Source organism: Aythya ferina, assembly GCF_964211825.1.
Source record: "Aythya ferina genome assembly, chromosome: 2".
In the NCBI taxonomy this organism is placed as follows: domain Eukaryota; kingdom Metazoa; phylum Chordata; class Aves; order Anseriformes; family Anatidae; genus Aythya; species Aythya ferina.
In genome coordinates this window covers 135,350,264-135,375,937 of record NC_140297.1, presented here as the reverse complement: position 1 = coordinate 135,375,937, position 25,674 = coordinate 135,350,264, and the positions used below count along the sequence as shown (strand labels likewise).

At 35.5% G+C, this 25,674-nt stretch overlaps 1 protein-coding gene across 1 annotated transcript in view; it reads right to left on the bottom strand.

Annotated features, from left to right (window-relative positions):
* Positions 1-22,746, bottom strand: part of SLC26A7 (solute carrier family 26 member 7) — a gene marked incomplete at its 5' end in the record, with an annotated part of 73,403 nt that extends 50,657 nt beyond the window's left edge. The window contains 3 exons of the mRNA XM_084510922.1: positions 7,205-7,377; positions 10,458-10,568; positions 22,557-22,746. Coding sequence (XP_084367048.1) covers positions 7,205-7,377; positions 10,458-10,568; positions 22,557-22,746 — 474 coding nt within the window. The remainder of the gene's footprint in view (positions 1-7,204; positions 7,378-10,457; positions 10,569-22,556) is intronic.
* Between the last annotated feature and the right edge of the window lie 2,928 nt (positions 22,747-25,674).

The window sequence follows — 25,674 nt, the reverse complement described above, 5'->3', positions numbered from 1 at the left end:
AATGCCAACTTAGAGGGCTTAGAGGGTTCTGCCCTGCCCCAGGACACTATGCCACCAGCGTCCCTATCCCACACAGTCACACATCATAGCTCCTCTGGCAGAATTTTAGCCACCTGATATCCTACTGACCCTGAGCATATTGTCTGATATATCATGATACTTGGTGCTCTCATGCTACAACATCAAATATTTCATGTATCAATCCATAGTTACATCAACTTCAAATGCAGAGGTTTCTGGTTTTGCAGCTATTCAGGTAAGAGAGATACAGAATTTGCTTTAGATGATGGAGGGTACAAAAATATTTTCTTCTTTACAGAAAACCAGAGAAGTTTATATGGTTTCATGTGCTGTTTCAACAAAATCTATACTATTATAGTAAAAGCAAGATATTTTAAAGATTTTAAAAATCTACTTCCTATGTACTTGGGCAATACTTGAATTTAAAATAGAATATCTGTAAAAAATCAGAAATTTTAAAACAGGAAGGAAAATCAACATCTAATTTCATAAACACAATCCTATATTCAAACTAGATTTCTCCTCTAGGAAAAAAAAAAAAAAAAAAAGAAAAAAAGAAAAGTAGACTTTGGCTCAGTTATACATGTATTTGATCTTGAAGATAATTTCAGCTGCCCTGAAATTTTTACAGAAGTTATTTCAGAGTGCAGGGATAGGATCATAGAATTCCTCTCTAATCTGGGAATCTGTTTACAACTATTGTAGATTCTTCATACAAATATAGTACAAAACCCCAAAGTATTAAGTGTCCTACTATATTATCTCATTTTATCCCAGACTGCAATCACTTATTTTCTTTAAAGAATGAGATTTGACAGAGTTTGTTTCTTTGACCAAGGTTGTTACTGACTTACAGATGCTACTGTGGTTTGCATAACATGCAATACTTTGCTGGATTACATTAAATTATATTTAAATTATCCCCCTTACAGTGAGTTCTGCAGACTCATTAGATCAAAAAGTATTATTATTTTTTTTTTTTACTTTTATATCCTTTTGCATTAGTTGTTCTGCATGAAAAGTTAAACAACTCTGCTCAGAGTTGTTTATGACAATACTGTCCATGAGGATTATTTTGTGTTTACCATATTAAATACAGTCACTTCAGAACAAATCAGTCTCCTTTATATTTGTTTTTGTTGTAGTTTTGAGGTTAAAACAATCCTTTTCAAATGTTACTATTCCTTACACATGACCAACATTTGCTTTTTCACCTGTATGCAGTGAGCTACAAGTCTAAAAGCTCACCAATAAATAAATAAATAAAATAATAAAACACACACACACAATAAAAACAGAGCGGTTTTTATTTAACATAAAAACCTCTAGTGAGCAATTTCCTAATCCCTTCAAGAGATGAAATATGAGGATAATTTTCTCTGTTTCCAACTAATAGTATATGAACTGCTCAGTACTACAAAAAATCAGAACATTGATTGCCATTCCAGATTGGACCCCAATAAAGATAATTACTGTTATACTCTCAGTGAGTAGTAATTTAGTTAGTCATGCCTGAAAACAATAATTACTAACTTCAAATATTTTGTTTATCTGTTTGTTCTAATAGTGTGCCTATTCAGATATTTAAAATATTGTTCGCAGTAGCAAAGTTCAATAAGGAATAAATTTTCCCTCCCCTAGTGAGTTTTTCTTTGTTTCCTAAGATCAGTTTGTATTGTACTGTTGTGAAATTTCTAAACGTATTATATTTTATTTTCCAGAGGATGAGATGGATATTTATTTAATCAAAATCAAAACCACAGAGGCAGTTCAGTGAGGTAACTAATATCACCGAGAAATATTAGATAATATTAATATTTCAGATAAAGTTATTATTACTACAGTGAATTACAGAGATTTATGATTACAGAAAATAACTTCTGCATCTCATACACATTTACATTTTTTTTTTTTTAATTTTTCAGCATTTTGAGGCCATGTGACCCTACTTCACAGGTAGAAACTAAAAGGTTAGTCACATTTAAAGCATACTTCTTATTGTTTGTGTATAACTATGGGTTATATAAAATAAATACAAATCTGGCCTATGGTTTCAGATGGGCAATTTCTGAAGCCGCTCAATGAAACAACGAGCACCTGCCTATGCTGATCATCAGTCTCTTACTATAGAAGGTAACTCAGGACTTCCAGAAAAAATGGCAACTCTTCATCAGCATGTACATCCTGCTCTTTATTCACTTTATAGCTAAATTAATTAAGTGTGCATCCATGAAGCAACCAGAAGAGAAAACATCTGAATAGAAGGGTGCAATTTTCAGCATAAACTGGCATGTCAAATTTCTGTTGTCCTTGTAATATTAGTAATGTACAGAACAGCTTAGATAGAGAGGAGGCAAAACATTGTTTGGAAATCAACTTCCCCAAACCATCAACTTCCCAAAACCATTTTCATGTAAGTTTTCTTGTGATGTATATATTATGTATTTTTAGCATTTATACAGGCATAGATCAAGTCTCAAGTTAACCTTCTCTGCTGGAGGACAGACACAGTCCATAGCTTGGCTACCAGTGCTTTTTGGATAAACACCATTTGAGAGTAAGCTAATGTGACACTGCACAATTACAGCACATTATGTTATGTCATAAAATCTTTCACCCACTGAGCAATAATCAAAATGCAGAGTTTAATATTTACAGTAATCTACTAATTTAAAATTTATAGTAATCTACTTTATCTTCATTACTGTCATGATGCTAACTTTTGTGGGTTCCTAGTCTTTTCTGGTGTACTGTATGATTTTTGTTCCCTGTTGATGCAAAAAAATTACAGAGAAAACTGACTGTGAAGCTTCAGAATAGCAAATAATAAAATACAAAATACTGCCAAAAGCAAATAAGTTTCTCTTTTTGTTATTTGTATTAATAATGGGTTTTTCTTAAACTGTAAAAAGAATAAAATTTTCACATAGTTTAGGATTGTCTCCATAATTTTTCCTTTTTCAAAATTTAGTTCCTAGGAGATGAGGGAGTAATTCAAAGAGAGAGTAATGTGAGTTAAAAAAAAAAAAAAAAAAAAAAAAAAGTTTCTTTCTAGTTTCTTTCTGTGTCTTTTTCTAGTTTCTGTGTCTTTTTCATTAATCTTGAGATTAATTTTGCTTTCATTAGAAATAAATTCTTGATAAAATTCATGCATATGAAATCAGAAGGAGCTGTCAGGGAAAGGGAAAATACCCAGGAGAGAGTGAGGGAAAGCAGTCTTGAGTTAATGCACACTACAGAAAAAAAAAAGAAAAAAATAAAATCACAGAAAAAAAATATAAAACCAAGTGATTAAGCAGAAGTGGTAGAGTAGAAGAAAAATATGGGAATTTAGCAAGGAGAAGAGATATGAGTAATTGCAGAAAGCAAACTCCTCTATGTTCATTAATTCAAGCACTTTTGGTTCTTGTCCACTTTCAATACTTACTTCCCATGACAACAAGCTCAGTTTATTATTGTTAAAATTCCACTCTCATTGTGTAGTCAATTTAACTTTATGGCCAGTAAGAATTTTTCACGCATAACAGGCTCCTTGGAAATCACTAATCTCAAACTTTCTGTCCAAAGTAATGGAGTCTGATAATGTGCTACCTGTTAAATGAATTCAGTTTTGGAGAACATTTTAAAACCCTCCAAACTCCATGTTCTGGAAGGAGATGATTCTTTTTTGAACATTACACAGAACTAGAAGTGGTGGTACTCTTTTCAATCATTTGCTGCCTGGGCTAAGAAGATGAGTTCAAGCACAGGGAATATCTCTTGTAAGGAAACAGTACAGACTGTGAAACTTTCATTTGGTATTTTCTGTAGATTATCTCGAAATCAAAGATTGCTAAAGTGAAGATATCCTGGGAACTTCTGGAGACCAACATGACACAGACAGTTCAGCTTCACTGAGTCACCAGTTTAAAGTTCTTTTTAGCCTGTTAAAATAGACATAATTGGTAACTTTTGTTCTTTTGATTTATAATCATAGAATGGTTCAGGTTGGAAGGAACCTTAAAGCCCACCCAGTTCCAACCCCCTGTCATGGGCAGGGACACCTCCCACCAGACCAGATCCAGCCTGGCCTTGAACACCTCCAGGGATGGGGCACTGGTAGAGGCTGCCAGCTTCTCTAGGCACTGGCAGAGGCTGCCTCACCAACCTTTGAGTAAAGAATTTCTTCCTAGAACTACTGCTCTTAAGTTCATTATAGTTGAGTTTAAAGTATTTTGTAGCTTCTGGTGGTGTGTTGAATGAGCTTTCTTCACTCCAAGACCTGAAGACTTCCTTCTGTGATCTAGACTAACACATAGCATGCTGTGCTGTGTTGTCATTGTGGGAACCAGAACTCCCATCCATCCTAGCTGTCCTTTCTAAGATGCAGAATATCAGCCTGCAGAAAGTCATTAACTAAATCTTTCCATTGTAAAAGGAAAATGAGCTCTTTTCCTGATTACCACTGTATAATAAAGATTTATGTTTGGTTTCAGAACGAACTACGTATTACATAGAATAGTGCAACATAATTTTCTCCACAGGGAAGCAAAGTATTGGATAAGAATATTAGCTTTTCAAAAACATGCTTCATGTTCAAAGGTGCTCCTTCCTTATTAAACAAACTTATAGCAGGTCACATTAATATGTTTTCTGGATAAGCAGGAACATTTTTTTCTTTCCAATACTGCTCATCAGCAACCAATTATAAAAGTTGTTTTTAATGCTTTTTAGATATAGTAGCTGAAAAATAGTGTCAAATCATTTTTCTGGCCAAGTTCAAGTCTTTACATACTCTTTCTAAGAAGGAACATGATGTTTTGGAGAGGGACAGTTCATCCTTTGTGTGGAAAATGTCCATGGTATGGAATAGTCACAGCATCAGCCATTTATTGTAGTTTCCCTAATGTAATGTAATTATGTAATCATGTCCCCCCATGTAATTAGGGACTGGTTAGAACACTGTGTTTCAATGTAAAAAAACAGCTTTATGAGAAGACAACAAAATGAAGGTTTGCTCCTTCCCCAGATAAGTACCATCCCAACAACAGTGACAATTCCACTTCTTTTGAAATTCAGGATGTCCTCAATGGAAATCTATTGCTCCAAAACATGTCATATAAATCTTCTCATACCAGAATACAACGCCTATTCCATATGATTCATTATTTTTTTATTTACTCTGATCAGAAGATGACACAGGTCATTGATGGAGCTCTCCACTACCAGCAAGATTCACCTTGTCTCCTTATCTGATAACTGCAGCAACTGCTAGTCAGGAGACTGGAATCAAAATGAGAAATGAATATTCTCACAATTCACAGCACCTAAGATGACGGCAAAATTTAATCACAGTTTTTATCTGGACTTCCACCTGAATGTCTGTGATGAGCAGCCTCTAGGCAGTCCTCTGGGATATGGGAAATGCATATTTTAATCTGTTCTCTGTGTCCCAGGTAAATGCTCTCACCATTATACCTGCATGAAGCACTAGTGACAGCACAGCAAGCACTAACTCTATTAGTAGGGCTGTAATAAAAACAACCTTACTGACCTGGGAGAATTGCCCACACACTTGGCACAGCTCCCTCCCAGACTCACTCTGAAGACTCGAGCAAAGGATTTTCCAGTTCTTCTCATTCCAATCAGGCTTAAATAGGATAGAGGCTAAGATAAGTCAGCTGGGGCAGTTTAAAGCATATGAAAAAGCAGAACTTTTCAAAATGAAAGAGGAAGAGGTCTAGAGGATTCACACACCTAATGGGATTCTGCAGCAGCTAAGTAAAATTTTTCTGCATTGGATTTTAAACTTAGATCAAATGCAGGCAACTTCCCACTTTAGGCATTTTGGCATTTTAACACACAAGTGGGGATGACATAAGAGACTGATATTCTCTGAGCACAGCAGTACCAATGTGTATGCTCAAAGGACTTTTAGCTGTTACAAGCACTCTACACGATGCAGTGGTGTGTTACACTCATTGGTGCACATACATAAGCCAGACAAAATCACAGAGTGGTTCACAGTGAATCACAGAATGGTTGAGGTTGGAAGGGACCTGGAAGGGACCTCTGGATGTCACCTGGTCCAAACCTTCTGCTCAAACAGAGCCACCTAGAGCTGTTTGCCCAGGACCATGTCCAGACAGCAGTTAAAGATTTCCAAGGAGGGAGACTACTACAGCCTCTCTAGGAAAGTTGTGATGTTATCTGCACCAGGTCTACTCTACATGTTGTCTCTGGGGGTTCCCTCATATTGTAAACTCAAGTTATAAGTCTGTATCCAATAAAAGAAAACAAAACCACCAACAACAAACATAAAAAAAAAATAAATATATATATATATATATTTAAAAAAAAAAAAAAAAAAAAGCAGGAATGGCCACACTTCTTGATGCTCCCTACCAACTAGCATATGCCTATGCCCCAGTTCCTTCCAAGTTCCAAGCCACAGGAGATGCCAATGTGGGCTCCTTAGCTCATCTTTTGCATGGTAGAGGGAACCAAAGCACCAAGTGTAGGGATCTGGATTTCTTCCAGGAAGTGAGGTACCCAGGAGGTGTTGCATGTCAAGTGCTGGAACATTTCTTCCATTTTAATATTTACAAGGAAAGATGGAAGCCTTCTTTGAAGACCTAAGCAACTGGCAATGGATAAAGGAATTCAGTGCTTGTGGTGAAAATAGGAAAAGAGAAAAAATTTAAAAGACCTCTGATCATTTTAATAAGCTTTGGAGAATCATTTGAAGACATCTGTTTTACTAATTTATTTTGCTTTAATGATGGGTGTATGAACTCTAAAGAGAATTTAAAGATGTTTCCCCTACTGTTTTTAATTATTGAATATTGTATAGTATTTCTCTTCAGGCCAAAAGCAATAGAAAACCTCAGGAATATGTCAGTGCTTACCAGAGAGCTGATTCATGTTTTGTTTCTGAAGGAGAAGGAAAGGGAACACCAACAGCAACTGAATGTTATATTAGAGCTGATGGAATGTGGTTTTACTTCACATTACAACACCCTAGGAGCATGTATACAAATAATTACTGCATCTCAAACAGCAAATTCTTAAAGCACATTCATGAACGTTAGACCAGACCAATGATCAGTTTTTCTTAGAGAAGTGAAAAAAGTATATTACAAAAGTCAGAGTTGTCACAAATGCCAAACATCAGCAGCATACAGAATGTATGTTCACCAATTACCTGAATGATTCCTCCCAGAAATGAAACTGCAGCTGCAACTCCAATCTTCTGCATTTCAAATTCTGATAGGCCCAAGACTCCTGAATTATTGTTTGCAGTGAAATTAGTGCCAGCTGAGGGAACAAGACGTTCAACTGCATTGGCAGATATTAAGGAAGTCAAAGCAAACGTTCCTAAAAAAAAATAATACAATAAAAATTAGAAAAAAAAAGTTACCAGTGATTGTATATGTGTGCTCATCACTAATGATCACTGTTTCAAAACTTGGCCATTTTAAGTGAGTGTCATTTTGTCCAATCCTAACAATAATTTCTAAGATAATATTTTCACATATTACAAATTTCTTTATGTAAAATACCATGTAGATATCTAAATTAAATGCAAACTTTTCATGAGAATATTTATGTAGACATATTAATAAAAGAGGTTGAAACATAATTATTCACAATTATTTGAAGGTACCACAGATGTTTTTGACTTACCATGTGTGTGATGAAATATTTTTTGTCTAAAGGTCCCAAATGTTCACTATTCAAATTTCTAGGGTAATTAAATCATACTATATACCTAATTATTAGCCCAATATAGTTAGCAGATGTGTATGTTTAAAAATAAAAATAAAAATCAAGAAATAATCTGCACTGGAGGCAGGTTAGGAAATGAATTGTTGAATCTTCTGTTTGAACCTGCTTGTATTTTCTTCCTCCACAATGTCCTCTGGGAGCAGGTTCCAGAGGTTCAGAATCTGCCATAGTGTTCTCTTTATTCTATACTTTCTTTTAAAGTGATCTCACCAGTTTCATTGAGCTCTCATTATTCTTATTCTTCCCTATTTGTACAGAACCTGGTGAGTACAGTTCTACCATCACCTTGGCCTCGGTATAGTAAAGCTCCCATCACAAGTTCTTTGGGACCCTACTAGGACTCCTCCACCCTGAAAAATTACAATTGAGTCTTATCTTTGTCTTCTTATCTTCTAACCAGCTAATAATTAATAAAATAACTTTTCTTCTATCACAAGGACAATTTAGTTTCTTTAATAACCTTTGGTGTGCAACCTTATCAGCAGCTGTTTGACCATTCTGATATCTTACATTCAAAGTATTTCTTTTTGTTATGTGCTTACTAACTCTCCTATAGAGCTCTAGGAGGTTAGTGAGATGGGATTTTCCTACGTAAAAGTCACATTAGCACCTTTCCAGCAAACTCTGATCATACATAACTTTCAGTGATCTTATTTTTTACTGTAGTCTGTAATAATAGGGGAGAAATACAGTTTCCAGGATTCCCTCCAGAGCCCTTCTGGCAGTTCAATGGTCTTGTGACCTTGTTATAGAATGTCCCATTTATATCTTTGTCAGAAAGGTGTCACAACAGTTTCCTTCCTGTCTTCCTCACTTTGATGTATTTAAAGATCTTTTAACTACCAGTTTGATCATTTTCTCCACAGCAGTCTTCAAATTCATTTTTTTAGCCTTCCTGATTCCTGTGTACATCTGACCTACCACATTGCATGGCCTTCCTATCACTGATAAAGATACTAACAGAAGATCCTTCAAAACCACTTATATCAAGAGCAGACAAGAAAAACATGTAGGGATTTGTTATTCAGATAAATAATCTTTCAAATTAGATCAACAATGTCATAGAAAAGATATTTCAAGTAAAAGTTGACAGAACATGGCCATTGATGAAATTTCCTATTTCCTGCTAACATAAGTGATTTAACTAACAAAGGACATTCTTGTATCCTATGCACATATAGAGAGCCCCATTGATATTGTAGAAGCTGCTGTTAGGAGAGGAGATTTTCAGCGATGTACAAGAGCAATTACAGAGCATTTGGAGTTCTGAGAGAGGCAGTATTGCTCCAATTCAGCCTGCTTGCCACAATTACTTAACTGTGGCTGATGGGATAAGTACATGAGACATTTCTACTGAAAGGTTCAACAACATATATCACACAAGTTTATTTATAATAATAATAATAATACATTTGTTTGTCTGGAAGACATCTGAACAGGTTTCCAGGTTTCCACAAAAGAGATTGTGCAGGAATTCTCAGCCATAGAACTGAGAAACTCTCAGTAAATCACTCTTTGAATGCTATTCCCTCCCAAGGATAAAAGATCAGCCTTATCTGCTTGCACTTACTTGTTGCCTCATCTGTTTTCATTAGTAGAATTTAGGTCAACCAGATACTGTTTTATCCACTTTCCTACATATGATCATGTGAGACATTCTTATCTTCCTAATAACCTCACAATAACAAGCAGCTGACAATCCACTGCCAAATTATTGTTTTTTAACAACTTTTCATTATAGATTCGTGTTAATATATTCAATGGGAAAAAAAAAAAAAAAAAAAAGTATACTAGATATACTAGTCTATCTCTACTCAAGTAGCAAAATTATTTTCCAAATTCTAAATTTTCACTTTAAAAAATATTTCTTAAATCAGCAGAGTACATTCCAACGTTCTTTATAGCTTCAAGTTGATATTGGCATCCACAGCTCTTTCTCAGACATCAGAAGGCTCAAAAACTTTCTGCACATTTAGGGAAAAAAAACTTCTGGCTTTCCTCCTGCTCTAAAATATTGTTTAGCTGTTCAGAAATTTTAAATAATTTAACTGAATATTAGAATGACTGGCATAAGAATTACTAGTCAGCCAAATTTAGCATTGATGGCTTTTCCCCTAAAAGGTAAACAGAATTTACCGAATTATTTCTTTGTCCATGTTGCAAAACCTGAAGACACTGATGTAATTCAGATGCACTTTGTCTTGTACTGTATATAGAGATATACAGATAGAGATATTTCTAATGGGTAAAAAGAGCTTTATTAATGCTTTCAGATCCAGTCACTGGTCCCACAAGCATACATTAGTTGGAGCAATACAGGATGCCACACAACAAGTGCACGCTGCTTGTCCAGGACTAGGACTTTCAGGACTAGACTTATACGCAGCTCTGCTGATGTCAGGAGTCTGGTACTTCTGGGCTACCACTTCCTCATGCTTGTCCCTGTTGAACTAGGTGAAACCTCATTTAAGGAAGAGGTGGATCTCCTGGTGTCTGGGTAATTCAACATTGTGTAAACTGGAAAAAAAGAAATAGCCATAAAAAGAAGAAATATATATATATTTCTGTTTAGTCTTTAAATTATTTTCCTTCCATTGATCTTATAACACACTTTTATTTCAATTGCCAGTTCCTTATTTCACAAAATGTTTTAGCAAATAGACACTTACCTGTCGCAACATGACGACCCATTCCAAATATGGCATAAATAATGACAGGAAAGAAAGAGCCGTATAAACCAAAAACTGGATGGACTGAAGACAGAACAGCAAAGGCCAGCCCTATGGAGAGTTAAATGAAATTACTTCTTTGCATGAAGGTAAAATAAAAACTGTTCTGCTTTTTTTTTTTTTTTTTTTTTTTTTTTAATGAGGAAATGTCTATGATTTTATTAAGAGCAGGAAAAGAAACACCTTCATTTACAAAAATCTAGACCATAAGCCATTGCAAAGAGAGTTTTACAACAAGGATCAGGAAGAACTGAGAAAGGTTTTTCATCTATTGTCTATCATCAAAATCTTCACACTTTCTTCTGCATCATCATCACTAACAGAAACAAATAGGTCACAGATATGATTTATGGCCTCAACTACTGTTTTTCCAGGTTTTCTTGATAAGGTTTCCAAACTCTTTTAATAGAAAACCCTCACAGGAGGAGGCAGTACCATTCCACCCCCCATTCCAACAAACAAGGGTTTGAAACTGCCAGGGCTCCAGGCAGTCAGATGGTTATTTCTTACAAGCAGTTCAAAACTCATCATTTTGGTTTGGATGGAGCCCTTTCAGTCTGCTTTCTTCTAATTTTTTTAACAACAAAAAAATATTCCTGAGTTCATTGTTTTTAGGTGCCTGTTTTTTTTTTAATCCTTCAGATATTAACATTTTTTTTTTTTTCATCATGTAAAGCTGTGGGTCCAGAAACACAGAAAATATTTGATTTTTATATTGAAATAGAAAATGAACTGAATTGGTTAGGATTTAACTTTACAGATTACTAGTTACCTTCATTGTTTGGCTATAGAGGACAATGTCCATCTTTCTCTTAGAAAGTCTCCCAATATGCCTCTTTTAACAGAGACATATCTGCAGAGCAGCAGCTGTGGTTGCTGTTCAGTTTCAGATACCCAAGACAGAAAACAAGTCTACATTGACTTCTTATAAGACAACAGAGAGACTCCTCAGACTATGCTTCAGAGCAACAGCCTATACTGTCATTTCACTGTTTTTCCTTCTAGAAACTAAGATTAGGAGAAATTGCTTGGCAGAGGTCCTCTGTAAATCTTGTTGGATACCACATCTTGCAGTAGGGACACAGGACTGGCTTGTGCAGTACACAAGGTGCCTTTCTGAAGTCCACCTTCAACATGAGAGTCCAGTCTAAGCTTTCATATAGATATGTGTGTGTGTGTTCTGGGGAAGAGACCGTGCATTGTCTGGGACAGAGAGATGGTTCACATCTATGAATCGAAGGAGTTGTTAGTTTTTTTATATGCTCTCTGTCTTCCATTAAGTGTTCGGGAAGCACATAAACTCCTTCTTCATTAGGAAAAAGTAACGATTTTGAAAAACAAGTTTTAAAATAATGTCCATTTTTGCAGAAAGCAGATTAAAGTCTTATAATATCTAACATTAGAATTTAATTGTTAGAATTTTGGACCTTGAAGCTTTCCTTCTAAAAGGAACTGAAGAGTTTTCCTTATAAAAGGAAATGGTTCATATTTAATAAGTTTTCACCCTAAGAAACTTTATAATTCAGTTCAAGAGGAGGTTACCTTAGAAGTTGTACAAAACAAAACTAGAGGTTACAGTAATATACCACGAGCTAAGCTAAAATTCTTCCAGAAGAGGGACCACTAGCTTTTTCCTATTTGATATTTCCAATTAATAGAGGATTAAGAACAGCATACATTGTTCTTCCTCTCAGTATTTAAAAGGAAAACAAAGATTCAGCTACCACAAAGTATTCTGTTGTCATCTGACTGTAAAAGCCAATTATTGTCTCTCTACATGTACTTACGTTTTTATATGTTTCCTAGGACGTTATGACAATTGAAACTTTTGACAATTATGGCCAGAATGCGTTTGATCCAGCATAAGCTGTACAAGCTGTGTGTAGAGCACAAGAAGCAACACAAAAACTGCATCAATGTCTCATTTCAGCTCTCTGAACAGGGCACAGAAGAATTGAGAGGCATAACCTGAACTCTTACAGACAAGTTTTATAAAACTGTGAAAGGGGCTACCCAGACCAGCAAACCCGCAGGATCCATGAAGGAATTTTACTTTGCTCACAGACTTACTGCTGAGAAATACATCTCATCTATAGGCAGATAATCTGAACATAAATCTGGCCCTTGTTTTTGCCTTTGCATTTGTGGACCTTCCACAGTCTTCTTGTATTAAGTTTCTAGATGTGGTGGCTCATTCTTTTCATGGTGAGGTCATGGCAGTTAAGGCAGAGCTAAAATTACCAGTCTTTGTTTCCAGTCCTGACTCCATTGGGTTTTTGTTCCTGTTACTGAAATGTGTCAATTGTGTGTAAGAGCAGAGGGGCATTATAAAACAGAATTAGTAAAGACTTCAGGATTTCTGGTAAGACATATAATGTTCTAAAAGTTCAAATACATTTTAAAGATATAAGCAGTAGTATATTTCAGCTCACTTCATTAATTTTCATATTAAACTTCACTACAATGCATTCCATATGCTCAAGAACTAGTCAAAAGACAATAAACATTATTTAAATTTTTTTCATTCCAAACAGTAATAATACTCAGAAGAAATATATCATAAAACAAGGATCCCATGTAATCTTCAGTGGTAATGTGGAGAAGCCTCAATGGCAGTGACATTAAGGTTCTCATATAAGAATATAAATTCCATGGAAAGAAATGCAAACAACAAGTTCAAATACAGTACATTAATATTGTGGTTCTTTGCTTTAACTAACTCCTTATCATAAGATAACATTGTGCAACGCAGTTTCATTGAAAACCACGCTCTTTGGCTAGCACCAGATGCATAACAATCACAGCTTGCCACACTGAAAAGCAAGAGATGTGGCACCACTCTTGGTAGCTATCAAATGAAGATAACTATCGAATAACAAGCTTGATACAAATAGAAATAAGGCCTACCACAGGATAAAGGTCTGTCAGTTTGCTAATTTGATAGTTTCTCCTAATTATGCTAGAGCCAAAACCACAGTCACAGCAATAAAAAATATTTTCCATAAAAAGAACTATGAATCATCATAGTATGATGAAGTGATTAACAATTCTTTGCATTTGGAAAAAAGCTGGTGACACATATGTATGTTCAGAGGATATCTATACCATGTCTTTTAGAAATGCGGTATGCAAACTAGAAGCAGAAAAAGTAGCAAGTCTACAACTAATCTGAAGAGTTTCAAAATTTTCTTCATTTTCTATTTACTGTGAAAAACTATACATTTGCTACATACTGTAGCATACATTACTATATAAGTAAAAATTATTATTGTAACTTTTCTTTTCTTGAATGAGACTATATTAAGATAGCCAGACATCAAGTTTATGGAACCCCAAACAACACTAACACATCTTATCCCTCTCAAAACACTATCTGTAGTCATGAAAAATCTCTGATGCTTCAGAAAAAGTCAATTTCTCTCCTTCACAATGCTGAATTATGTAATAAGAAAAGCATTTCCTCTAGATGTCCTGAAATGTAGAATTAACACATTTAATGAGTCTCCTATCGATCCCTCTTGGAAAACCAACAAATTAAACAGCCAATGATTCATATCTAAGGCTTTAATTTCTAAGTCCAGGCTAACAATTTTTACTGAGTTAACAAAAAATATGTATATTTCATAACAATTTCTTAACACAAATCTACATCCCTGCAAGATTATTTGGCACTGGCTTCTTAAGAGCTATTAGCACAAAAAAATGATCCTTTGTAAATAATAATTTTCCTTCAAAAATTGGAAAGCTCAGTATCAGTTCTTTGATGGTGCACACATGCTTGCAAGATCTCTATTGCCTAATGGCATAATTTTCTGGGGCTACACACATGGATTTTACCTTCTGCTTAACTTATTTAAAGAGAAGGTACAAAGAGCTAAAAATCATTTCCCAATCTGCCATTCAGAGCCTAAGGAAAGTGGAGAAAGTATCCTCCCATTCACAGCAAAATGGGAGGATAGATTCTGCAAAATTTAGCATAAATCTTTCAGAGTCCACACAAGTGTTAGCAACCATTCTCTCCTTTTTCAGGGATGCTTTAGTGCAGCACCTTCCCAAGCAACTGTCACCTTCAGTCCACAGAGACTGGAGTATCTCAACTGTATTAGTCATACAGTATCTGAATTGAATCTTTCCCCATGTGCCATCTGAGAATTACGTCAAAAGTATTTTTGGGAAAACACTGTTCTACTTCTCCACTTTGCAGATTTCCAGATACTCACAGCTGTATCTTTATGTTCAAAAGAAAGGATAATCAAGTATTACAGTAGTAGAAACAAGTGGACTGTGTGACTCATTTACGAATTCTCTAATCAAGATACCTTGACCTTTCTGTACATAAAATTTTACATAATTACACCCAAAAACAGATAGAAAAAAATCTAGCATTTTCTTTTCTTTTCATGAAAATCCAGGAAAGAAAGAAAAAAAAATGTTGTTGACAAACAAACAGAGATTAAAGATTTAGACCAATTACTATAATACACCAGTCAGCCATAACACATGAAGAACCTGGCCATCTCCAAAATAAAACAAAATAAGTATTTTGAAAAGGGATTACAGGAGAACTCCTCTACACCTCAGTAAAAATAACCAGAGAACTAAACTATGAGGTAGCCTCTTAAGTAGCATCAACACTGTAGAGAAATAAAGACCAGTTGTTGGCTGATAAAAGGCCTTAACCCAAGATGAACCCAACTTCATGAGACCTATGAAGAAAACCATCCATTTTGACAAAATGATGGTCAAGGATCTCAGCACTAACAGTCTTCTTGATCTATCTGACCTAGAAGTTTATAGTTGAAGTCATTTTTTTCTTCAGGGAGTCAACACTCCCTGGGTTTGTCAGTCTCTGTCCATGGTGCTCAGGTACGTCCCAGGCGCAGGGATGGGACATTGAACAGCTTGTCTGGTCATACTAACACGTATACCTGTACTCTGGCTCCAGAGGATTCAGAGGTCTGAGAAGCTGAATTCACATTTCTTGTAGTCTGTCAGACAGGTCTGCATTAGCACATGTGCAACTTGGAAGAATCTTAACAGACATTAGGAATGAAAATAGTGCATTCACAGCAGCACCAATGCCTTAGTCATCTGCTGGAAAGTTGTATAAATATGAAATATTGCCCTGCATTTACTTACTAATATGCTACATTTCATTATCAGTTTACATCATTATTCTTTGTAAGGGAGAACTATACCAGAGTTCAGCTGGAGACTTTCTTCCACAAATCATTTATGAACTGCACGGATTCTCCAATGCATTCTCTAGGAAATTTTTTGGCTCTCTTTCCAAATGTGCTTATTCAATTTCATCTACATATGCTATTTGTATGTCAGATGTATATTTACAAGACAGATCTACTCCTTAATAAAATTATTAGCTCTAGTTAGTCTGCTCAGAGTATATTTATGTCTGCATTTATGGTCAGAGCTTGAAAAGAAAAAGAGGAAGAAAAAAAAAGAAGCAAACAAACAAAAAGAAACAGCAACTATCACAGTTGAGAAGACAGCTGAGGTTTCTCCATGAAAAGCTATATATATATATATATATATTTATATATATATATATATATATATATATATATATATATATATACATATATATATTTGGCATCGTGCCTTCCAAAACACTGGGCACCAGTTCTGGAATGCATGAAGGCAGTATAGTCCATTTTTTTTTAACAGCAAGGTCTCCAGCTAGTGTTAAGGAATTAGTTGTTCAGCAATAAATCCAGCTCAAGATTAAATTAACTTTAATTAAAACATACAAAACACACCAAGCCTTGGTGAGTTATTATTGGGCTAGCAGAATGAAAAAAAGAAGTTGGCAGGAATAACAATCCTAATTTCATCAGATGCCATCTACATATTTCACTTTTGGAGGAAATACGCCTCAAGGGCCCTCCACCCCTCCAAAAAAACAATACACCAAAAGCTATTTGAGCCAAAGCATTTCTTTCTCATGATAGCTCATAGGAAAGCCAGCTAATGTATAACACTATGTATAAATTCTATATGAAGTATATACATGTGCTCACCGACTACAAAAAGTATACTTAAAAAATAAATAAATAAAAGCAGAACACTGCTGTAACCTCAAATCCAATAAACATGAAAGTCCAAGTCTTGTATCCACATGCTTCCATATGGGTACCCTTTGAGTATATGCAGTATAGCACATGGTCACACCTTTGTTTCAGAACAAATAGCAAAATGCTTATGAATCCAGCCAAATATCAGGAACTTAACAATATAAAGATGGAATCAGAAATACAGTGAGGGTTTGTGGAAGATTTTTGTGTGCTTTTTGTTTGTTTATTTTTATGATAAACACTTATCTTCATTTATTTATTTTTATGATAAACACTTATCTTCATTTATTAATGGATATACCTCGGTTTAAAACTTCAGTTTTTGGAGCAGCAACAGATATTGTAGGGAAACAAACTTGTGAAGGATCCCTTTGTGCACTGTGTTCTGATCCCTTTTACAACAGGCAAATTTAATTTAATGCATATATGAGTTATGTGATAAGGAGATATATCTCCTTATCCTTATATTTTAATTGTTCATTTTTAGATTTTAAGTCTCAATGTATTCATGTTATTTTATTCTTATTTGTTCATGTGCTGCAACTGTTTTTTTTTTTTTTACTCTAAATGCTATTACTAGACAGTGTAAAGATCTCCAAGATCCTACAATGAAAAGTGAAAGGTGCAAGTATTATCATCACCCAGTGAATCACAAAACATAAATTAAGTCATATATTTGCCAAAGCAGAATTCTCTCTGGTCATTAATGGCTTGCAGAAGAAGATTATAGTTATCTTAACCTAGATCAAGATCTTGGAAAAAGTTTTGGGGGAAGGGTTCATATTGTCTAAAATTAGGTACCTATATTAGGAATTTACCTCCAGAAAGAGTAAGACAACTTCAGTTGTTAATCAGAGAACTTACCTTGCACATTATGTAATGTCCTAACCAAAGTACTCTGATTTACACTTTGGATACATCTGCGTCCCCTAACTATACAGAGAACTGACATATCTAAATAAGTTATGCACACTAATATATGTACTCAAACAGATTATGGGAGATAATTAAGAATAATTTCTGCGGCTATGAACTCAGCTGCATAACAGAGGGTAAATTTGCATAGCCTTTTTCAGACAAACTCAGATTTACATTTTTGCAGATCATAACAGTCAGAGAAACTTACTGATGCATTACCTACATGGCTTCTAGAGGCCGTGTACTATGTAGACAGTACACATAGTTCTGACAGGAAAGCAGAAAATAAAAGGGGGGGGGGGGGGGAGAGAGAGAGAGAGAGATATTCTATACAGAATCAAAAAGAGAAGCAAAAACTGAGATGGGCATACAATATATCAGGCAGTATGTATTGTATACTTTATATCCCAAGAGAGGGCACAAAAGGTATTTGTTTGAAAAGATTACATTGGATGAAGAAGGCTAGCAAAATGGATTAATCAGAGATGTATCAACAGCTTGGTAATGAATAAATAATGCCAGGGAAGATCACCTATGAAAGGCCTTGAAAGTAAAGATGAATAACTTGTTTAGTGCAATAAAAAGTTACCACAGACTGAAAATGAGCTAAGCAGCTGCATTCAGAACAGATATGAATGGGTTATAGCACATGTTCAGGAGGCTACAGAAAATCAGTTTGACAGGTTTATGAGATTTAGCTGCATGGAAAGAATACATCATAATGCATCTTAATGTTATCATGCAAGAAAACTCAGAAAAATTCAGACACAATTTGATCAAAGTATGCTTCTTGCCTACATAGATGAAGTCAAGGTCACATGGAAAAGCCACAAACAGAAATTTGATATTACTGTGACAGGTTAATGGATGAGATACAGTAAAGAAAAGCCTTATTAACTATTTTAAACATGAACGGTTTATTACCCACAATGCCACAGTTATAATGGCTGGGAAATACCTCGCCTAAATTTTCATGTCTACATCCTCCGTGGCTACCCCTGAGCCAGTCTTCTATTACTTTTGGTGGAAATCTTACCGGTACAATCAACCAGCCTTGACAAGGTCAAGCTAAGCACCCCCAAGCCACTTGCTTGGTCCCTCCAAAGGATGGGGGAGAGAATCAGAAAAGCAAAAGTGAGAAAACTTGTGGGTTAAGATACAGACAGTTTAGTAAGTGAAGGAAAGAGAAAAACAAGCAAACAAAAATGATGGAATCACTCACTACCTCCTACAACATCAAACACCATAAATTTCTCTAACTCTTACCAACTAGATTTCCACTGACTGTGAGGAATGCAAGAGCAGCTCCTTGACAAGTAGATACCTACACTGTGGAATGTTTATTTTATTTACGCAAGTTTAATTTGGAGAGAAAAATCTTATTAGGGACTCGCAAATCATCTACACGGAGACAGTAATTGAATTTGTGTGTATGGGTAAGGAACAAAGAACAAAACAGAAAGAAAAGTCTTCATATTTTAAAATCATCTCCCTGTTGATGGGGTATTAATGAGTTTTAAGAGGGAATGAAGTACTAGTCTGAGAAGCAAATAAAGGATTCAATTGCTAATTTAGAGACTTGTTTCTCTAGTCTATAAAAAACAGATTTTTGAGAAACAGACAAATTAGGTTGTAATTACTAAAACGTGAAAACAGATTTCTTAGCTATCTCTGAAAGTGTGCTACAAACTTCAACACTGGATAACCAAGTTCATTTAAGATTCTAAGATTATTTTTCAGCCTTAGGTATCAGAGTAAGAATAATGATTCTGTGTTTGAAAAATGAGATGTTGAGAATGACATTATTAAAAAATTATAGTTTTGTGTGCTTGAACTAATGAAGCTTGGTTTATTTTGTCTGTTTAGATTAAAGGTTGACTGCCTTTGCAGTCCTGCAGTGCAAGTTCCAACTGAATCTTTCCATCTTTCCAGCAATCAGGGCATTAAAAGGCTTTTTTTTTTTTTTTTTTTTTTTTTTTTTTGCTACACATTAACTAATGTCTGACAAGTTTCTATTACCACTTTTTAGAACTTGCAGGATCTGTTTTCAATGGCCATTTTCATACAATTTGTAGAAACATAATTACATTGGACACCTCTTTCCACCATCTTCTGTTGAATTAGCTAAAACACTAAAACTAGAGGACATAGACAGGGACTGTGCAGGTATTGTTTCGATGAGTAAACAGGACAGAAGAATTCAGTAGTGAATTCTGAGACTTGTGAATTAAGATTAACTTGCATTTGCAGTAGACAATAAAACAACTATAGGAGCATGTGGAGAAGTACTGCTTGGTTTCAGCAAAGATTTGGTGTTGAGCCCTCCTTCTTCGCAGATGCCAAATAGCACATCACAATAATCCCATGACTCTCCTTCCAATCTCCCTACCTCAGTACTGTCCAGTCCCCCTGTCCAGTCTCCCCTACCTCAGTACTGGACCCACTAGTTACACTTGAATCAATGAATTCCCTACACATGGTCAAACACAAATTAAGCATGTTTTAAACAACCTTCAGTTTGAATTTGAAGGACATCTTCAGAAGGTTCACTTTCTACAGAGATTATTACATTATGGATTCTTTGATAATGATTATGTCATAGTTGGATAATATGAGAGAGTAAACATAACACCTTGGAAGCCTTCTAAAGGTCTATTTCTTCCACACTGCACATGGAAGTAAAGGCAATTGAATATTTGGGTATCAGGCCTTTCTTGTGCACTATTCCTAGACACTATCCCACAGCACTTACCTTCTACTTTATTTATTTCATGGTGGAATTCATTTTAATCCTAAATTAAGTGATATATGAACTTGTGATTTAATTTTTAACTCGTAATTTAATTTTCGAGTGCCTGACTTGAAGGTACCTTGCAGAGTTTAAAGGCATAAGTCACATTTAGATAGCAATCACTTCTACACTGAAAATCACAAGATAAGTGGAAGTAGTTCTTTAAAATTCTGTCCAAAACAAAAGATAGCATAAGAACAGATATTCTAAAGTATTCAATAGCCCTGTAAAAAAAAACTTTTGGGGAACAAACATTATCTGCATGCATTGATCACTAATACTATCACTAATTTAGTCTTCTATATTTCTCCCTTACACAAGGTAGACTCCGAAAACTGCTCTTGCATAAGAATTATCCAGAAGCAATTTCTAAAAAAGTCTACAGGGAACAATTTTAAAAGTAACCTTTGCTGCATTCAGTATGATGCCATGACCCACTAAGGGCAGTGACTTCCTTCTTACCCTTCCTTTACAAAGAAAAGACAGTTCTCTCTTCTAATTTTTTGGTTAGAAGTTGAAATGCAGACACTTTACATCAGATCAGAGCACCTGCCATCTTGAATATTCTGAATATGGCCAATACCAGATGAGTAAGATATCCCACAGTAGGAAATTGTGAAAAACAGCTCTGAGGGAAGGTTTTTCTTTATTCTCAAACTACTGGGCTGCTCTCTGCCCTGAAGCATGCAGCTCTTATCACTCAGAAAGCTGTTGTGTATGCTTTCAGATTCAGATTTTTCCATAACTGAAGTATATTTCTGTATACGTGAATTTACTTAAATATGTTGCTGTGACACCCAATGACACTGTGCTCTGCATGACAATTATCAGTCATTTCTAACTTTTTCATACCAGTGTTCGGTTTTTCCATTTTCTATCTTTACTGGATCATCTTAAATTAATCTCTCATATTAATTAACTTCTTGGTACAAGAAGTTAACAAGAAATTTCTGTCTGAAGCCATGAGCAAAGTAGAACTGCTGTTAATATTTTTATGAATTTCACCATGCTGTTACTAACAGCATTTTAATTACAATTGTTGTATATGTACATACCAGTGAAATTAGAAACTTTACAGTATTACGGTATTAAGGTTCTTAAAGTTTAATCATGCCAATGCAGATGTTCCTAATTACCTTAAAAGCACAAATACTTATACAAACCGGTTGTTTCCAGCTCCAGTGTAATTCAATTAAAGTAGTGCTTATAATTTAACAATGTGGATGATAGTTAAGCATAGTTAATATGGGAAATTGTTAAGAAATAGCATATATAGTTTATATAAGGCAAGGAACTGAAATCCATCTGAAGCAGACAAGCAGCTGGGATTTGCCTCAGACACATATAAAATATTGCCTAAAGAAGGTGACACTATCAAAGATATATCAAAAATGGATGAAAGCTCTTATTTCCCAGTAGCAAACACTTTGCAAACTTGCATTATTGGGACTTTTGGTTTCTGCAGGTCATTCCGCAGGGTTTTCTTTCTGAGTATTTTTCTTTTTTTTTTTTTTTTTAATTGATTTTTCTTTATTTTTAAGCTGCTAAATGGAGTCTAGCTCTACCCCTACTTTGTATCGCTGCTTGACAAGAGGTGTGTTAGGTACGGTAATACAGTTTTAAATCAACATAGGAACTGAAATATGCAAGCTGCATATGCACACAAACCCTCTCCATGGGTAATGTTTCTGGAAGAAGCACCTCTTAACTACAAAATGTTGTTAACTTTTATGCTGCACACTGGGTTTACACAGATAATAGTGGAATGCCAATGCTTACTCCAGAATGGCATTTCTTTAAATTCAATTATAAAATAGACACATTACAGTGCAATTATCATGTAGATATATTTTGTTTTTCATGTAAAATAGGGAAATGTGGTCATTTAACTGATTAAAACATCAGATATAACCCTATGCTGTGTGAACAGAGTTACTGGTCTCCTACCTCCAATATTAAGTCTTAAAATCTGTCAGAGGGATGGGATAGTAAATGTTCAGTTCAGAGCAATCAGTTAAAATAACACAAGGTATTTCCATCCACATTTTTACTTCGATTACATACACATAAGAGTTAACACTGTAAACTCATATTTTTATTTAGATTAAATCAACATTGAAAAGGTAAGCATGTGTTTGTCTTAAAGAAAGTTTTAGGATAATAGGGGGATAAAAGAAAACCAACGAAGTTTAGCAGGACCCCAGTTCCAAATATGACTCTCAGCTGTGCTAACTGTACCTTGTGTCACCTGTTGAATGGCTAGCATCATCCCAGAAACCGCGTCGGGAACCAAATTCTCCTTCCAGTCATAGGTGGGCACCCACTCCAAAACGGGCAGCCGCCTCATCCACCAGTGCCTGATGTCCTCCAGGCGAAGAGCCCGGACTTTCCTCCAGCCCGTACTCCGGGTCCTTTTTCCTCTCGGCATTGCCAGCCCCGACCGAGGCTCCCCTCCAGCGGGACGCACGGCTCGGCACCACCCCGCGCCGGGGCGCTCTCCAGGTGGCTTCTGAGGTTTTGCAGTTCCAAGGCTACAGGAAAAAAAAAAAAAAAAAAAAAAAAAAAAAAAAAAAAAAAAAAAAAAGGGCACGTAAAGTTTCTGCAGCCGTTCTCTAACCACGCGGGATAAAAGTACTTATTAAGCACTTTTAATCATCTAAACGTGAAACGCAGAGATCCCGACTACTAAGGCTCGCCTCTCCTTAGTTTGGGATCCCTGCCCGTCGCCTCCCGCTTTATATCCTGGGCAGCCTTATATCCCCTGTGCCTTTGGCCTCGCTCCAGCTGTAGCACGGCGGGACCCCCATCGGCACCGGTTCCCCTCCGGCTTCACCCCGGGGGTCCCCTGGGGCTCCCCCGCGTCCACGGTGGCCGCTCTGCCCTCGGGGTGCTGGTCCTGCGGTAGCACCCCTCGCACCCCTCATTCGTGGTAGGCAGTGTGCAGATCCAAAGTGATAAGCGTACAGGGGAGGTGTAAATGTCAAGTTTATATGCCTTGTCCCATATGGGGCAAGGACACGGTGGCAGTAAGGGTTTTATGCCTCTGTATGGCAGAAAAATATAATTAGATTAAAATGCAAGATCCATCATCTTCGCAAAAGTGCCCTCCCTATCATTGTTCTGCAACAGGCAACAAAAAAAAATTTATATATATTTAAATATTTCAGGTTTACTCCTATACATTAACTATGTTTTATTGTTTAGCTTAACATGAACAAAACTAAAGCACAGTCCATTCAGCACGGTACCATGGTTTTGATATTCTGCTCAAATCACCAGCAGCGCTGAGCTATCCATTTTAAAGGAGATCTCAATTCTCATCTCAAATAAAAGCTATTTCATAGCCCCTGAAAAGGTTAGAATTAATTTTAAATGGCAAATAAAAATAATTAAATTTCATTTTTAATCCACTAACTCAACTTCCTGATAGTCTGAAATTTGACTCAATTTTTTAACTCCTGGCTTTGGTAGTTCTGAAACAATGCTCCAGTTTTGCAAATATCTGATTAGGTTTCTAACATTTCAGAGTTAATCAGTGCTAAATATGACCTTGGTCATCTACTAAATAATATGGCTTTGATGGTTTTCATAGTTATAAATGTTTTTTACAATGTATATTACATTTTTGTTCCTGTGTTCAACTTTGATTTTTCTTGTTCTGAATTTTATCACATCTCCCATGTCATATCAGTTCATACCACGTTTAATGTCTGTTTTTTTTTTTTTCTCTAACACATAAAAGTTTCATTTAATTAGCTAATTTTTTGTGATATGAAATTTTCTTCTAAATCACATTGCCACATCTACTCACATCTAATGATCACAATGTTACTGACAAAACATTGTGGCTTCTGGGTGTACAACCTTAAAAATTAAGTTGATGAATCTGGAAAAGAAATTAAACTAGACTAATCAAAAAAAAAAAAAAAAAAAAAAAAAAAAACAACACACACAAAAACAAAACCCCTTTGTATTCAAAAAAAAGGGGGGAGGGGGAAGAAGCAAAAGGGCAAATGCACCACTGACCATTCTACTATGTCATTCAGGTGAGGTCCACTCAAAAGTGGAAAGAGAAAAATGAAAAAAAAAAAAAAAAAAAGGCACAAAAAATGTCTTCTACTACAGTTCCCAAGTAGGACACCAGTGCACTTACTCTTTGCCCTGCCTATCCATTAAACTTGTACATCTTTTAAAGAGCAGAACAAACACCCAAGACAGTTTTATTTTACTTCTGTTCATTGTAACAAACCTCAAGATATTGACTTTTTTTTTTTTTTGGCCTTGTTATAGCTTAAAAGTGCAGTTCATGGAGTTCAAAAATGAGGCTTTTATAACTGCCAAGTGTTTCACAACACAGACTTTTGCCTATTTTCAAATGATCAGCAGTGGACAGGAATCCTTCTAGTGAAAGTGAGTTACCTATCATGAGCTGCTTACTTTTAAATAAACATTCAGTACCTCTAACTGTAACAGCATTTACTGAACAAAAAATACATCTAAATACATTTCTACACTTAGATATGTATGTACAGAAATATGGGTACTGATGTAAAACAGACTAATCCTAATTTAATAAGATACATGGTTCACTAGAAGCTATGAATGAATATTCTGAAACTGTCAGAAAAAGTATTATGTAACCAAAGACTCATCACTAAACACACAAGAATATATTTGCCATTCTTCAGGCTTCTCACATCAAAATGCTGAAGCTGTTTGAGAAAGTCTGTAATTGAGATTTTCCCACCTAGTATTTGCAGTGTCAGTAAATTTGGAAAGTTTCGTCAAGCCGAGATTAGTATCTGAACTCCTAGGATTAGCTGTATCAACAGACTTCTGTCCATCACAAGTAACAATGGATGGTTTTTCTCTATGGGTGTGTGCATGCATGAGTGCAAGCATCTTACAGCTAAGACTTGAAAATACACACTGCTAGTTTTACACAGACAGAACTGCACATGCAGAGTCTTTAGGATGTCCATGTTGATGTGGTATTTGTGTGGAAATTTTATTTTACTCCAACAATAGCTTTGATGAGAAAAAGACATAGAATTATTATTAGATCTGGACTTGATCAACATTGTCAGCAGTCATGAAAAAGATTGTTCCTCGTTGTAACTTGGAAATTAATAAAGTGCTCACAGCAATGACACAAAGCAATATAACATTTACAACATCCCAGACAAAGAAATTATTTCTTTTTTTTTAAAGGGAAAGCAGACGTAAACCTTTCACTACACAGTAGTGCAACCTCAAAGAAACATTAGCAAATTCTTTTGTTCTTTTGTAAAACAAATAAATACCCTAATTGAAAGACATACCATACCAGACACATGATGTTAGAACAAACTACAGA